The 14,005-nt window shown below is 44.3% G+C and overlaps 1 protein-coding gene across 3 annotated transcripts in view; it reads right to left on the bottom strand.

The window, feature by feature from the left end:
• The window catches only part of PRKAG3 (protein kinase AMP-activated non-catalytic subunit gamma 3), a 42,700-nt gene extending 34,268 nt beyond the window's left edge, over nucleotides 1-8,432 (bottom strand). The window contains exons 1-2 of one of the 3 annotated variants that reach the window (XR_006391116.1): nucleotides 8,071-8,431; nucleotides 4,965-5,010 (exon numbers count right to left, since the gene is read on the bottom strand). Coding sequence is in view for 2 of the 3 variants with exons in the window: in XM_044304428.1 (XP_044160363.1) it covers nucleotides 4,965-5,010; nucleotides 8,071-8,103 (79 nt within the window). In the remaining variant the exon portion in view is untranslated. Of the gene's footprint in view, nucleotides 1-4,964; nucleotides 5,011-8,070 lie in introns of all 3 variants that reach the window. The other 2 variants (XM_044304428.1, XM_044304429.1) reach the window with 2 other exon arrangements.
• Nucleotides 8,433-14,005: the final 5,573 nt, after the last annotated feature.

Below are 14,005 nucleotides of genomic sequence, written 5' to 3'. Positions count from 1 at the left end.
TTAACTTTTACACAAAACTTTTTTTGATCCATCTATCAGACCCCAGACCCCCCCCTGCCACTTGCCCCCCCCTACCAGCCCCCCACCACCACCAGCCCCCCCACCCCCTCCACCCATCCCCCCACCACTCCCCCCAACCCCCCCCCCCCACCACCACCACTAGCCCCCTCACCACCACTTTTTTTTCTGCGTTCGCTGACTGGTCGGCACTTTTTAGCGTCCGTCCACTGTTAGCGCATCGCCTGCCCCACCGCTGATCAGCGTTGTACCGCTAATCAGCAACTTTTTTTTTTTCCTAACACTTGCCCTTTTTTCCTTTTTTTAGTACGCGAACACCCGTTGCCCCCACACACACGCACATATAATAAAGTTTTACACACACGCACACCTACACGCACACACACCCATGGCCCGCCGGGTGTTCTCGGCCGAGGAGGCATATGCCCAGATTGCCTCCGACTCCGAGAGCCCCAGTGAGGATGAGGATGACCCCACATTCCTCTTATCATCAGCATCCTCCTCATCATCATCGGATGACGATGAGCCACCAAGGCGGCGGAGATGCCGCCAGGCGGAGCCAGGGGCCGCACATGCTAGGGATCCTGTGGCCCACCCTAGTACGAGCCGCCCTGGGGTTCGTACTGGTTTCCCGGCCCACCAAATAAGTTCACCGGAGACCCCTGCCGATGAACTTAGCTGGTGTCCCCCAGTGGACTTTGAGCCTGAGATTCCGGATTTCGCTGGCAATCCTGGAATCCAGATTCCCACAGTGGGGTTTACTGAAATTGACTATTTTAGTTTTTTTTTCAGTAACCCACTGGTGAATTTGATGGTGGAGCAGACGAATCTGTACGCCCAACAGTTCGTCGCTCAAAACCCAGGCTCAGTTTTGGCTAGACCCGGTGGCTGGACGCCGGTCAGTGCAGCCGAAATGAGGACATTTTGGGGCCTCGTGCTGCATATGGGTCTAGTCCAAAAACCCAGTGTCAGGCAATACTGGAGTGGGGACGTCCTGTACCAGGATTTGAGGCCATCCGGAAATGTCTGCATTATTCCGATAATGCAGCATGTCCACCCCGAGGTGATCCTGCCTATGACCGGCTGTATAAGATACGGCCTGTCATCGATCACTTTGGGGCCACATTTCAGCAGGCCTACGTACCTGGAAGGGAGGTCGCGGTTGATGAGTCGCTCATTGCGTTCAAGGGGAGACTCAGTTTCCGCCAATATATTCCCACAAAGCGAGCGAGGTATGGCGTGAAGCTATACAAAATTTGTGAGAGTACCTCAGGGTACACTTACAAATTTCGTGTGTACGAGGGGCGAGATTCCCGTATTCAACCCCCAGAATGTCCCCCCACTCTGGGTGTTAGCGGGAAACTCGTGTGGGACCTTATGTACCCACTGCTGGATAATGGTTACCACTTGTACGTGGATAACTTTTATACCAGCATTCCCTTGTTCAGGTCCCTTGCCGCCAGATCTACGTTCGCTTGTGGGACCGTGCGGAAAAATCAGCGCGGCCTCCCTGCCTACCCCCTCCAGGTACCTATCCCCAGGGGTGAGACCCGTGCACTTACCAGTGGAAACCTGTTGCTGGTCAGGTATAAGGACAAGAGGGATGTCCTTATGCTGTCCACAATCCACGGTAACGGCACCACCCCAGTCCCTGTGCGAGGTACCGCGGCAACGGTCCTCAAGCCCGATTGTATCGTCGACTACAATCGGTATATGGGAGGAGTTGATCTCTCGGATCAAGTCCTCACGCCATATAACGCCATGCGCAAAACCCGGGCATGGTACAAAAAAGTTGCGGTCTACTTGGTGCAGGTTGCCATGTACAACTCTTTTGTACTATCCCGAAGCGCTGGCAGCACAGGGACATTCCTCCAATTCTATGAGGCAGTCCTCAAGGACCTGATCTTTTCGGACCGGGAAAGAGCAGGCCGGAGTACCTCGGGAACTGGAGGCGCCCGGATCGTCCCTGGCCAACACTTTCCAGGTGTGGTCCCCCATACTGGAAAGAAGGGACGAACCCAAAAAAAGTGCAGAGTGTGTCGCAGGAGGGGGATACGGAAGGACACCACCACTCAGTGCGACACGTGCCCCGATCATCCGGGCCTCTGCGTTATCGATTGCTTCAGGGAGTATCACACTTCCATGGAGTACTAAATTTTTATAATCCCCAACAGTTCACTAGAGAACATAAAACACTATGGCTCTCAGACTTTGGAGACACGAAAACTATTTTTCTTTCCCCCAAAAATATTAGTTTTAGTGCAGGCATCCTCAAACTGCGGCCCTCCAGATGTTGTAAAACTATAACTCCCAGCATGCCCAGACAACCTACAGCCATCAGCAGGGCATGGTGGGAATTGTAGTTTTACAACATCTGGAGGGCCGCAGTTTTAGGATGCCTGCTTAGTGTCTCCAAAGTCTGAGAGCCATACATATTGGGCATCGTCGCGTGCGTAAAAGTCGTCGCTATAAAAATAACTTTTGACCAAACGCCTCGGATGAACGGTGTTAAAAATATAAAATAAAAACGGTGCCAAAACACCTATTTTTGGGCAAAATTTCAATTTAAATCCATTTTGCCGGTAATAAAGCAAGGGTTAACAGCCAAACAAAACTAAATATTTATTGCCCCGATTCTGTCGTTTGCAGAAACACCCCATATGTGGTCGTAAATGGCTATATAGCCGCACGGCAGGGCATAGAACGAAGGGAACGCCATACGGTTTCTGGAAGGCAGATTTTGATGGACAGTTTTTTTTTTGACACCATGTCCCATTAGAAGCCCCCCCTGATGTAGCCCAGACTAGAAACTCCAAAAAAGTGACCCCATCTAAGAAACTACACCCCTCAAGGTATTCAAAAGTTACTTTACAAACTATGTTAACCCTTTAGGTGTTCCACAAAACTAAATAGCGAATGTAGAAACAATTTTAGATTTTAATTTTTTTGTTACATTGCCTCAAAAAAGAGTAATATAGAGCAACCAAATATCAAATTTACCCCAAAAATAGTCCCAAAACAACAACCACCTTATCCCGTAGTTTCCTAGATGGGGTCACTTTTATGGAGTTTCTACTCTAGGGGTGCATCAGGGGGCTTGAAAGGGTACATGGTGTAAATAAACCAGTCCAGCAAAATCTGCCTTCCAAAAACCATATGGCGTTCCCCTTCTTCTATGTCCTGCCGTTTAGCCAAATAGTAGTTTACCACCACATATGGGGTGTTTCTGCAAACTACAGAATCAGGGCAACCCATTTTGAGTGTTGTTTGGCAGTTAACCCTTGTTTTACTCCTAGAAAAAATTGATTATATTGGAAAATTTTCCAAAAAATTGAAATTTCATAATTGTTTCTCCATCTGCCATTAACTCTTGTGGAACACCTAAAGGGTTAACAAAGTTTGTAAACCCAGTTTTGAATACCTTGAGGGGTGTACTTTCTTAGATGGAGTCACTTTTTTGAAATTTCTATTCTAGGGGTGCAACAGGGGGCTTCAAATGGGACATGGTATAAACAAAACCAGTCCTGCAAAATCTGCCTTCCAAAACCCATATGGTGTTCCCCTCCTTCTATGTGCTACCGTTCGGCCAAACAGTAGTTTACGACCACATATGGGGTGTTTTTGCAAACTACAGAATCAGGGCAACCCATTTTGAGTGTTGTTTGGCAGTTAACCCTTGTTTTACTCCTAGAAAAAATTGATTATATTGGAAAATTTTCCAAAAAATTGAAATTTCATAATTGTTTCTCCATCTGCCATTAACTCTTGTGGAACACCTAAAGGGTTAACAAAGTTTGTAAACCCAGTTTTGAATACCTTGAGGGGTGTACTTTCTTAGATGGAGTCACTTTTTTGAAATTTCTATTCTAGGGGTGCAACAGGGGGCTTCAAATGGGACATGGTATAAACAAAACCAGTCCTGCAAAATCTGCCTTCCAAAACCCATATGGTGTTCCCCTCCTTCTATGTGCTACCGTTCGGCCAAACAGTAGTTTACGACCACATATGGGGTGTTTTTGCAAACTACAGAATCAGGGCAACCCATTTTGAGTGTTGTTTGGCAGTTAACCCTTATTTTACTCCTGGAAAAAATTTATTATATTGGAAAATTTTCCAAAAAATAGAAATTTCAAAATTGTTTCTCCATCTGCCATTAACTCTTGTGGAACACCTAAAGGGTTAATAAAGTTTGAAAAAACAGTTTTGAATACCTTGAGGGGTGTAGTTTCTAGAATGGGGTCATTTTTGGGAGGTTTCTATTATCTAAGCCTCACAATATGACTTCAAACCTGAACTGGTCCATAAAAAGTGGGATTTTGAAGATTTCTCAAAAATTTCAAAATTTGCTTCTAAACTTCTAAGCCTTGTAACATCCCCAAAAAATAAAATATCATTCCCAAAATGCTACAAACATGAAGTAGACATATGGGGAATGTAAAGTCATCACAATTTTTGGGGGTATTACTATGTATTACAGAAGTAGAGAAACTGAAACTTTGAAATTTGCTAATTTTTCAAAATTTTTGGTAAAAAATGTATTTTTTTATGCAAAAAAAATAACTTTTTTGACCCAATTTTAGCAGTGTCATGAAGTACAATATGTGACGAAAAAACAATCTCAGAACGGCCTGGGTAAGTCAAAGCGTTTGAAAGTTATGAGCACTTAAAATGACACTGGTCAGATTTGCAAAAAATGGCCCGGTCCTTAAGGTGAAAATGAGCCCGGTCCTTAAGGGGTTAAGTGCTGTACACCTCCAGGGATCTTGTCATCAACTCCCTTATTCCAACAGACCACCAGGGAAAATTAATAATATCCAGACACCGACAGAGATAGCTTTTAAATATGAGAAGATGCAAGTTGCAGGTAAGTTGACAGCAGTGGATCTACACCCATATATTTTTTTTCCTGTGATCAGTGTCCCCAGAAGAGGGATCATTATGATTACCTGGAGTGGGGTACAGCGGGAAACTGGGGCCAAGAATCATTTCTTCCTATGAGAAACAGAGAATTAGTTACATGTGCAAGAAATTAAAGAGCAGTATCTATCTATCTCATAACTATCTATCTATCTACAGTATCTATCTGATATCTATCTACAGTATCCATCTCATATCTATCTATCTACAGTATAGATAGGGCTCTTTCATATAAACACGTCTCATGCATTTTGGATTTAAAAGGTCAAAGTCAATATCCACACAAATGTAATATACAAAGTAAATGAATCCTAAATGGACAGTAATTATCCAGCTTTCTATATAAATAAATGTTCCTCCCTCCAGACCACAAGCCTCAGTAATCCCTCATTATAATCATGCTGGAATAAACACCATAAATATGAGGAATGTTAGAATCACATAAAAATACAACTCAGGCCCTAGTCCCCGAGGGGGGTCTAAAGGTCTTCTGCCACATTAGAACCACATGGTGATGCAATTAAGACAGTATACGGTGGTATAGTTTGGCACTCTCTGCATTTTGCTACTATATAGAGAACTGTATGGGGCATTATATGGGCAATATTTGTAGTTATTTGGACACTGGATGATATTTGGGGACGGTATGGAGTTATTATTCAGACGCTGTATGAGGGTAATGTATCAGTGCATCAATATTATTTGGATACTATATGCAGGTATTATTTGGACACTGGGTATAAAGTATTATTTGTATACTGTATGAAGTGTTATTTTGGGGATTTTTTTGGGGGGGGGGTACTGTATGTTGTATTATTTTAACACCGTATGAGGCTTTATTTGGGGATTTTATGAAATATGATTGAGTGACCTATGATGTATTATTTGGCTGTATGAGGTCTATTTGTGAACTATATGCACACCTTGAAAACTATAAATCATTTGGACACTGTATGGGCTTTATATGGGGTATTATTTGGACACTGTATGATAGTAAGGGCTGTATAGGGTATCAGATGCTGTATGGGCATTATATGGGGTATTATTTGGACACTGTATGATAGTAAGGGCTGTATAGGGTATCAGATGCTGTATGGGCATTATATGGGGTATTATTTGGACACTGTATGATAGTAAGGGCTGTATAGGGTATCAGATGCTGTATGGGCATTATATGGGGTATTATTTGGACACTGTATGATAGTAAGGGCTGTATAGGGTATCAGATGCTGTATGGGCATTATATGGGAAGTGTATAAACGCTATTTGGACACTTTATAGTTTGTTATTTAGAGACTGTATGAGGTGTTACTTGGACACTGTATGGGCTTTTTGGGGAGGGCTGTATGGCGTATTATTTATGAACTGTATGAAATATTCTTGGTACTTTACTGGAAATTTTATGGCAGGGATGGTCAACCTGCGGCCCTCCAGCTGTTGCAAAACTACAATTCCCAGCATGCCCTAATAGCTGTAGGCTGTCCAGGCATGCTGGTAGTTGTAGTTTTGCAACAGCTGGAGGGCCGCAGGTTGAGCATCCTTGCTTTGTGGAATTATTTTTCCTGTCTTTGCCCAAAAACCTCCATACACTGCTCTGTTGCCTTTCTACCAAAAATATAAAAATCAACATAACAAATTATTTGCCTGTCCGGATTGTGATCATCCGGGCACCTCTTGTGCGGGTTTACAAACAGAATTTTTTTTATGCTTTTTTCATGCAAATTTGTCTGCACTTCCGCACCAAAATCTGCTTGTATCACTTATAGATTTTCTTACAGATTTTGATGCAGTTTTTTCCCGCTCTAACCCTTTGCACTGCAAAGTGTGAAATCCGCACTAAAAATCCGCAGAAACAATTGACATGCGGAGGATTTCAAAATCTGCACCGCAGGTCAATTTCCGCACGGAAAAGTTATGCAAAGTGCAAATGATACTTGTATAATCTCAGTCAGTTTGCTGGTACTGTACTACAGTGCGGTTTTTCCGCATGAAAATCTGGGCGGAAAAAGTGCAACTGACTGACTGTCGGCCGTACATCCGAGTCGAATTTTGATGTTTTGTCCGACCTTTATCTACTAAATCACAACCAGAGTGTAACATAAAAATACCGAACACATAGCACAGCAAAGTGTGGCTGTCCAGCTCCGTGGAACTACAACTCCCAGAACAATGAATGGTGCATGAAAATGGGTAAGTAATCCACTCGTAAGGCCTCACGCACACGACCGTTGTGTGTTTTGCGGTCCGCAAATTGCGGATCCGCAAAACACAGATGGCGTCCGTGTGCGTTCCGCAATTTGCCGAACGGCACGGACAGCCATTGATATAACTGCCTATTCTTGTCCGCAAAACAGACAAGCATAGGACAGGTTATATTTTTTTAACGGATGCAGACAGCACACGAAGTGCTGTCCACATCTTTTGCGGCCCCATTGAAGTGAATGGGTCCGCACCCGAGCCGCAAAAACTGCAGCTCGGATGCGGACCAAAACAACGGTCATGTGCATGAGGCCTAATGCCTCGTTCACATTTCCATGTCCATTTAACGTCTGTGGAAAATCCGTCCGTGTTTCATCCGTGAAGATGTCCGTGTTTGTTCCGTATCTCCATTTTTTTGTCCGCTACATGTTATCCGTCTTCCACTGCCCAACTGAAAACGAATTTCCAGAGTATCTGCTATCAATGGTCCGTAAAACACTGACAGAACATGAGTGGCATCCGTTTTGTTCTGTTCCGCAAAATACGGAATGCACACGGACGCCATCCGTATATTTTGCAGATCCGTTTTTTGTGGACTGCAAAATACATACGGTTGTGAGCCCTAAAGAATGCAATATCATTTTCTTGCTCCTATAAGCAAGGATCAGCCGAGAAACTAATATATGCATAAGTAGCACAGCGGAGCAAATCTAGCAGAGCTTGAATATGACATGTAGCAGAGCTGAGTAGGACACATGCATTTGGCATATGATGACATCGCCCATACTTTATCTTAACTTAGAAAGCTGTGACCAAAAAAAAGCAGCCCCAACAAAGTCCAATGACATGTTCAGCTCTGCTACATATCTACAGTACATGTAATGGTTCTGCAATGCAACAACAGATACGTCATCAGAGGCATGCAGGATTGATTACCTGTTGGGATGCATCCTCGTCCATAATCTCCATGGCGAAGTCTTGGGATAGGGGTGCAGTCTGAATATTGGGGTGCAGTCACTGCCGCCTGAGCTGCGTGTAATCCTATCCCATCCTGAGTCCTTGCACACTCATTTGCTTCCTTATGTGGGTCTAGTACTAGAAGCAAAGTGGTAATGCCAGAGAGCAATGCACTAAATGGGTCACCCTGTCAGCTGCTGCCTTCTAAGACCCCCTCCCCCATCTATGAGGCTTTATCCTCCTCTGCTCCTGTGCATTATGGTGTCCCCGGCTCCTTCTTGCCCCCCAGTCCCCTTGCACATTCTCCTGGGCTCCCAGTCTATGTCTTCAGCCTGTGAATCTGTTCCTTCCCTCCGATTCCTCCTCTTCCTCTCTCCCCCACCCTCCCTTTGCAGGTTGATAACATTTGCTCCTAGGATAGAATGTCATTGCTGGGCTGCTTGGCAGGGAGCTGGCAGGGCTCGTCAGTGCAGGGTAACCCCCTGGCTGTGGCAGTTCTGTGCACTGACTGGGCACCTGCTGCGGACCTGCACCCATCGCATTCCCAGTCCCACAGTTCACATAACCCCCATCAGATATGAAGTGACATTTTATAAATGCCACCTCAGCTGTGCATGGCGGTTGTGGTAGTCCTGGGGTCTACTGTCTATATAGTGTATCTCACTGGAGGGTGTACCCCTGCACCCAGATGAGTGAGCTGCCACCGGGCACAGATACAATAGTGCAGCCACTGGACCTATCTAGATTACAATCCTCGGTTTCATTGTTTCAATTTCTTTAATAATTTTTTATTCTATTTATTTATTTTATTTTCATGTTAAATATTCATTATATTGAAAGGTGGCGCAGCCTCTGCCTAACCGGAAATGGCTGCTAACAGGGGGCAACACCCATAGGATCTGACTACGAAAGGATTGTTTGTAGTCTGTAACCGTGGAGACACATAGGACTGCACAGGAGCTGCAGGCACAAAACAGTAGGAGATAAAAAATAAAAAAAAGTTGCAAAGTTTGAGAATAATAAAAAAGCGGTTTCCGAAAATAGCACCGCCCTTGTCCGTCTCTTCGTCGTGTATTGCAGCTATGCCCCATTCAAGTGAATGCATTAACAGACACAGCCATGGACAATTGGGGGCACTGTTTCTGTTTCAACCCTCTTATGAATTCATATGTTGTAGGTTGTAAGGTTCCTCAGCAGGATATGTTCTATATTTTTGCGGAACGGAAGTATGAGACGAAACCTTACGAATGAACTCCGTAGTGCCACCGTTCCGCATCCCTGGATTTGCGGACCTATTCAAGTGCCCACGGAACGGCGCCCGTGTAATGCGGATCCGCAACTGCGGCCACGGAACGCACACCTTCGTGTGAAAGAGGCCTCAATGTGACAGGAGGCAGTGTCATGATGAGAGGAGGGAATGGTGAATAGTTGGAGGCATAAAGGTCACCAGCAGCACAGAGTATTTCAGGAGGGTAATCTGTGGACATTAGAAGGGTGTTAGGATATTACTACATGTGGCAGATTCATGTTATGAGGAGGGAAATAGTGAAAAGTGGGAGGTGTAGGAGTCCCTGGCGGCACAGAGTATTTCAGGAGAGGACCTCTCCAGCCAATAACTCCCTGTCACAGGAGACCTTGGAGCGACCATCCTTATATCAATACATTTATCAGGACGCAGCCGATGGACTTGGACTAATGTAATAATGAGTCCGCACCGCGCCGCCTCCTGCTCCGAGCCCTTACATAACACGATCCTCTCGTCTTATCTCACACCCGGGGCTTGGTATAAAATGTCAGACGTAGGAAACAAATGTAGGAATCAGGTTCATAAAACTCCCATCAAGAAATAGCGCTCGGAGGATGAGGTCACATGGAGCACTTAGAGGGATTCTTTAATGTAGCGTGATTTTCAGACACACCTGGGTTTAGCCAACAGAAAATAGGGAAATAAATATTTCATACTGATTAAAACTTCCCTTTGTCCGTTCTGCGACACCTGCAAAAAAAAATAGAACATGTCCTATTAAAGTCCGTCTTACAGGCGAGGATCACACATGACCGGTGTCTGTGTTTTGCAGAAGAGAAATTTGCGGACCGGAAAACAGGCTATGGTTGTGTGCATGAGCCCTTAAAGGGGTGTTCTGGTTAGATCACCTAATCCCTATTAAGATAGAGGCTATTAGTTTGGTGGGGGGGTTAGACTACTGGGACACCCACCGATCATAAGAATGGGGGTCCCAAGTTCCTCGAATGAATGGAGCAGCGTTGGAGTATGTGCATTGCAGCTTCATTCATCTGTATAGGACGGCTGGAGATGGCGGAGTGCAGCGCTTGGCTATCTCCTGAAGTCCTACAGAGAAAATAGAGCTTGCCCTACCGCTCCATTCATTTCTGGGATCCACATAGGACACGTTCTAATAGTTATTCTCAATCTAGTATATAGAAATAACTTGATAGAACCAGGGTAACCCTTTAAAAGAATTTTCCGGGACCCAAAAAAATGGATGATCAAAGCAGATCCTCTGCCCAAGCTCCAGCGATGTGCACGTTGTGTGCGGCTTCCTGTCCTGCATACAGATCACTGCTGGCAGGTGCAGGATCTTCTCAGTGATCAGGCAGATCGCTTTAATGAGCAGTCTGCCTGATCTAGCAGAAGCTGTCAGGGGGGTCTGGCACCACTGACTGTGATCTAAAAAATATGATACTTTTGTGTTTTAGTTCTTCACTATTTTCAAGAATTTTGCTTGCCATCAGTGAATGGGACCATTATTCATTATATTCAGAGATTGAAAAGCTGTACATGAACTGATACATTGTAGCAAACTATCAAGACAAGCGATGTGTTTAGGGCTCTTTCACACTTGCGTTGTTCTTTTCCGGCATAGAGTTCCGTCGTCGGGGCTCTATGCCGGAAGAATCCTGATCAGTTTTATCCTCATGCATTCTGAATGGAGAGAAATCCGTTTAGGATGCATCAGGATGTCTTCAGTTCCGGACCGGAACGTTTTTTGGCCGGAGAAAATACCGCAGCATGCTGCGCTTTTTGCTCCGGCCAAAAATCCTGAACACTTGCCACATCCGACGTTTAGCTTTTTCTCAATGGTTACCATGGCTGCCGGGACGCTAAAGTCCTGGCAGCCATGGTAAAGTGTAGTGGGGAGCGGGGGAGCAGTATACTTACCGTCCGTGCGTCTCCCGGGGCGCTTCAGAGTGACGTCAGGGCGCCCCACGCGCATGGATGATGTGATCGCATGGCACGTCATCCATGCGCATGGGGAGCTCTGACGTCTTCAAATGCTTTCAGTTCACTTGCGTTTTTCCGGATCCGGCGTGTAATTCCGGCAAATGGAGTACACGACGGATCCGGACAACGCAAGTGTGAAAGAGGCCTAAACTGTATGAGTTTACTATTTTCTATTCTACTGTATAGTGGTATTGTGGATGCTATATGGCATTATTATGTAAACACTATAAGACTGTATCATCTGGCCACTATTAAGTAGATACTATGTGGCAGTATTACATGGACACTATAATTTACAGTAGATGCTCTATATCATATTATGTGGGCACTGTACGAGACTATTGTGTATACACTATATGGCAAAATTATGTGGGCATTGTGAGACACTTTTACATAGATACTACATAGCATCATTATGTGGGCACTGTATGGTTCTGTTATGTTTTTACTATGTCTATGACACTTTATGGCGATATTATGTAGATACCATATAGCAGTATTATGTAGGCACTGTATAGCACTATTATGTAGATACTTTATAGCTGTACTATGTGGGCACAGTATGACACTATTATGTAGATACTATATAGACATATTATGTGGGAACTGTATGGACTATTATGTAGATACTATAGGGAGTGCAGAATTATTAGGCAAGTTGTATTTTTGAGGATTAATTTTATTATTGAACAACAACCATGTTCTCAATGAACCCAAAAAACTCATTAATATCAAAGCTGAATATTTTTGGAAGTAGTTTTTAGTTTGTTTTTAGTTTTAGCTATTTTAGGGGGATATCTGTGTGTGCAGGTGACTATTACTGTGCATAATTATTAGGCAACTTAATAAAAAACAAATATATACCCATTTCAATTATTTATTTTTACCAGTGAAACCAATATAACATCTCAACATTCACAAATATACATTTCTGACATTCAAAAACAAAACAAAAACAAATCAGTGACCAATATAGCCACCTTTCTTTGCAAGGACACTCAAAAGCCTGCCATCCATGGATTCTGTCAGTGTTTTGATCTGTTCACCATCAACATTGCGTGCAACAGCAACCACAGCCTCCCAGACACTGTTCAGAGAGGTGGACTGTTTTCCCTCCTTGTAAATCTCACATTTGATGATGGACCACAGGTTCTCAATGGGGTTCAGATCAGGTGAACAAGGAGGCCATGTCATTAGATTTTCTTCTTTTATACCCTTTCTTGCCAGCCACGCTGTGAAGTACTTGGACGCGTGTGATGGAGCATTGTCCTGCATGAAAATCATGTTTTTCTTGAAGGATGCAGACTTCTTCCTGTACCACTGCTTGAAGAAGGTGTCTTCCAGAAACTGGCAGTAGGACTGGGAGTTGAGCTTGACTCCATCCTCAACCCGAAAAGGCCCCACAAGCTCATCTTTGATGATACCAGCCCAAACCAGTACTCCACCTCCACCTTGCTGGCGTCTGAGTCGGACTGGAGCTCTCTGCCCTTTACCAATCCAGCCACGGGCCCATCCATCTGGCCCATCAAGACTCACTCTCATTTCATCAGTCCATAAAACCTTAGAAAAATCAGTCTTGAGATATTTCTTGGCCCAGTCTTGACGTTTCAGCTTGTGTGTCTTGTTCAGTGGTGGTCGTCTTTCAGCCTTTCTTACCTTGGCCATGTCTCTGAGTATTGCACACCTTGTGCTTTTGGGCACTCCAGTGATGTTGCAGCTCTGAAATATGGCCAAACTGGTGGCAAGTGGCATCTTGGCAGCTGCACGCTTGACTTTTCTCAGTTCACGGGCAGTTATTTTGCGCCTTGGTTTTTCCACACGCTTCTTGCGACCCTGTTGACTATTTTGAATGAAACGCTTGATTGTTCGATGATCACGCTTCAGAAGCTTTGCAATTTTAAGAGTGCTGCATCCCTCTGCAAGATATCTCACTATTTTTGACTTTTCTGAGCCTGTCAAGTCCTTCTTTTGACCCATTTTGCCAAAGGAAAGGAAGTTGCCTAATAATTATGCACACCTGATATAGGGTGTTGATGTCATTAGACCACACCCCTTCTCATTACAGAGATGCACATCACCTAATATGCTTAATTGGTAGTAGGCTTTCGAGCCTATACAGCTTGGAGTAAGACAACATGCATAAAGAGGATGATGTGGTCAAAATACTCATTTGCCTAATAATTCTGCACTCCCTGTATATATACATATTATGTGGGAACTGTATGGACTATTATGTAGATACTATATGGCAGTATTAGGTGGACAAAGTATGGAACTATTATGTAGATACTATGTAGCAGTACTATAAGGACACAGTATGGCACTATTATGTAGAAACTATATAGCAGTAAATGGAAATAAAGAGCGGTACTGGTATGGACCTCCCCTATGCTGGCTCATGGTCCTCCATTCTCCTGGTGTATGGTCACCCGCTATCATTCCATCATTAGCTGACATTATCCTGTACTGATCTGTAGTAACGGGCGCAGCCTCGGGGTCTCCTTCACCGGACATTGTATTTGTTACCAAGGAATCTCCAGCACAACCTCAGGCTGAGCCTTGAGGTCCATTGTACGTCTTGTAAGGTCATGATTAAGAACCACTGGGTTCGAAACACGTAGACCATATTGGGGCTTGTACTCTGAGGATTTTACCGCTGTACACTTGGTT

This window comes from Bufo gargarizans, chromosome 8, assembly GCF_014858855.1.
Source record: "Bufo gargarizans isolate SCDJY-AF-19 chromosome 8, ASM1485885v1, whole genome shotgun sequence".
NCBI lineage: Eukaryota > Metazoa > Chordata > Amphibia > Anura > Bufonidae > Bufo > Bufo gargarizans.
Note: the sequence above shows the minus strand (reverse complement) of the source record. Positions and strands in the feature narration are given on the sequence as shown.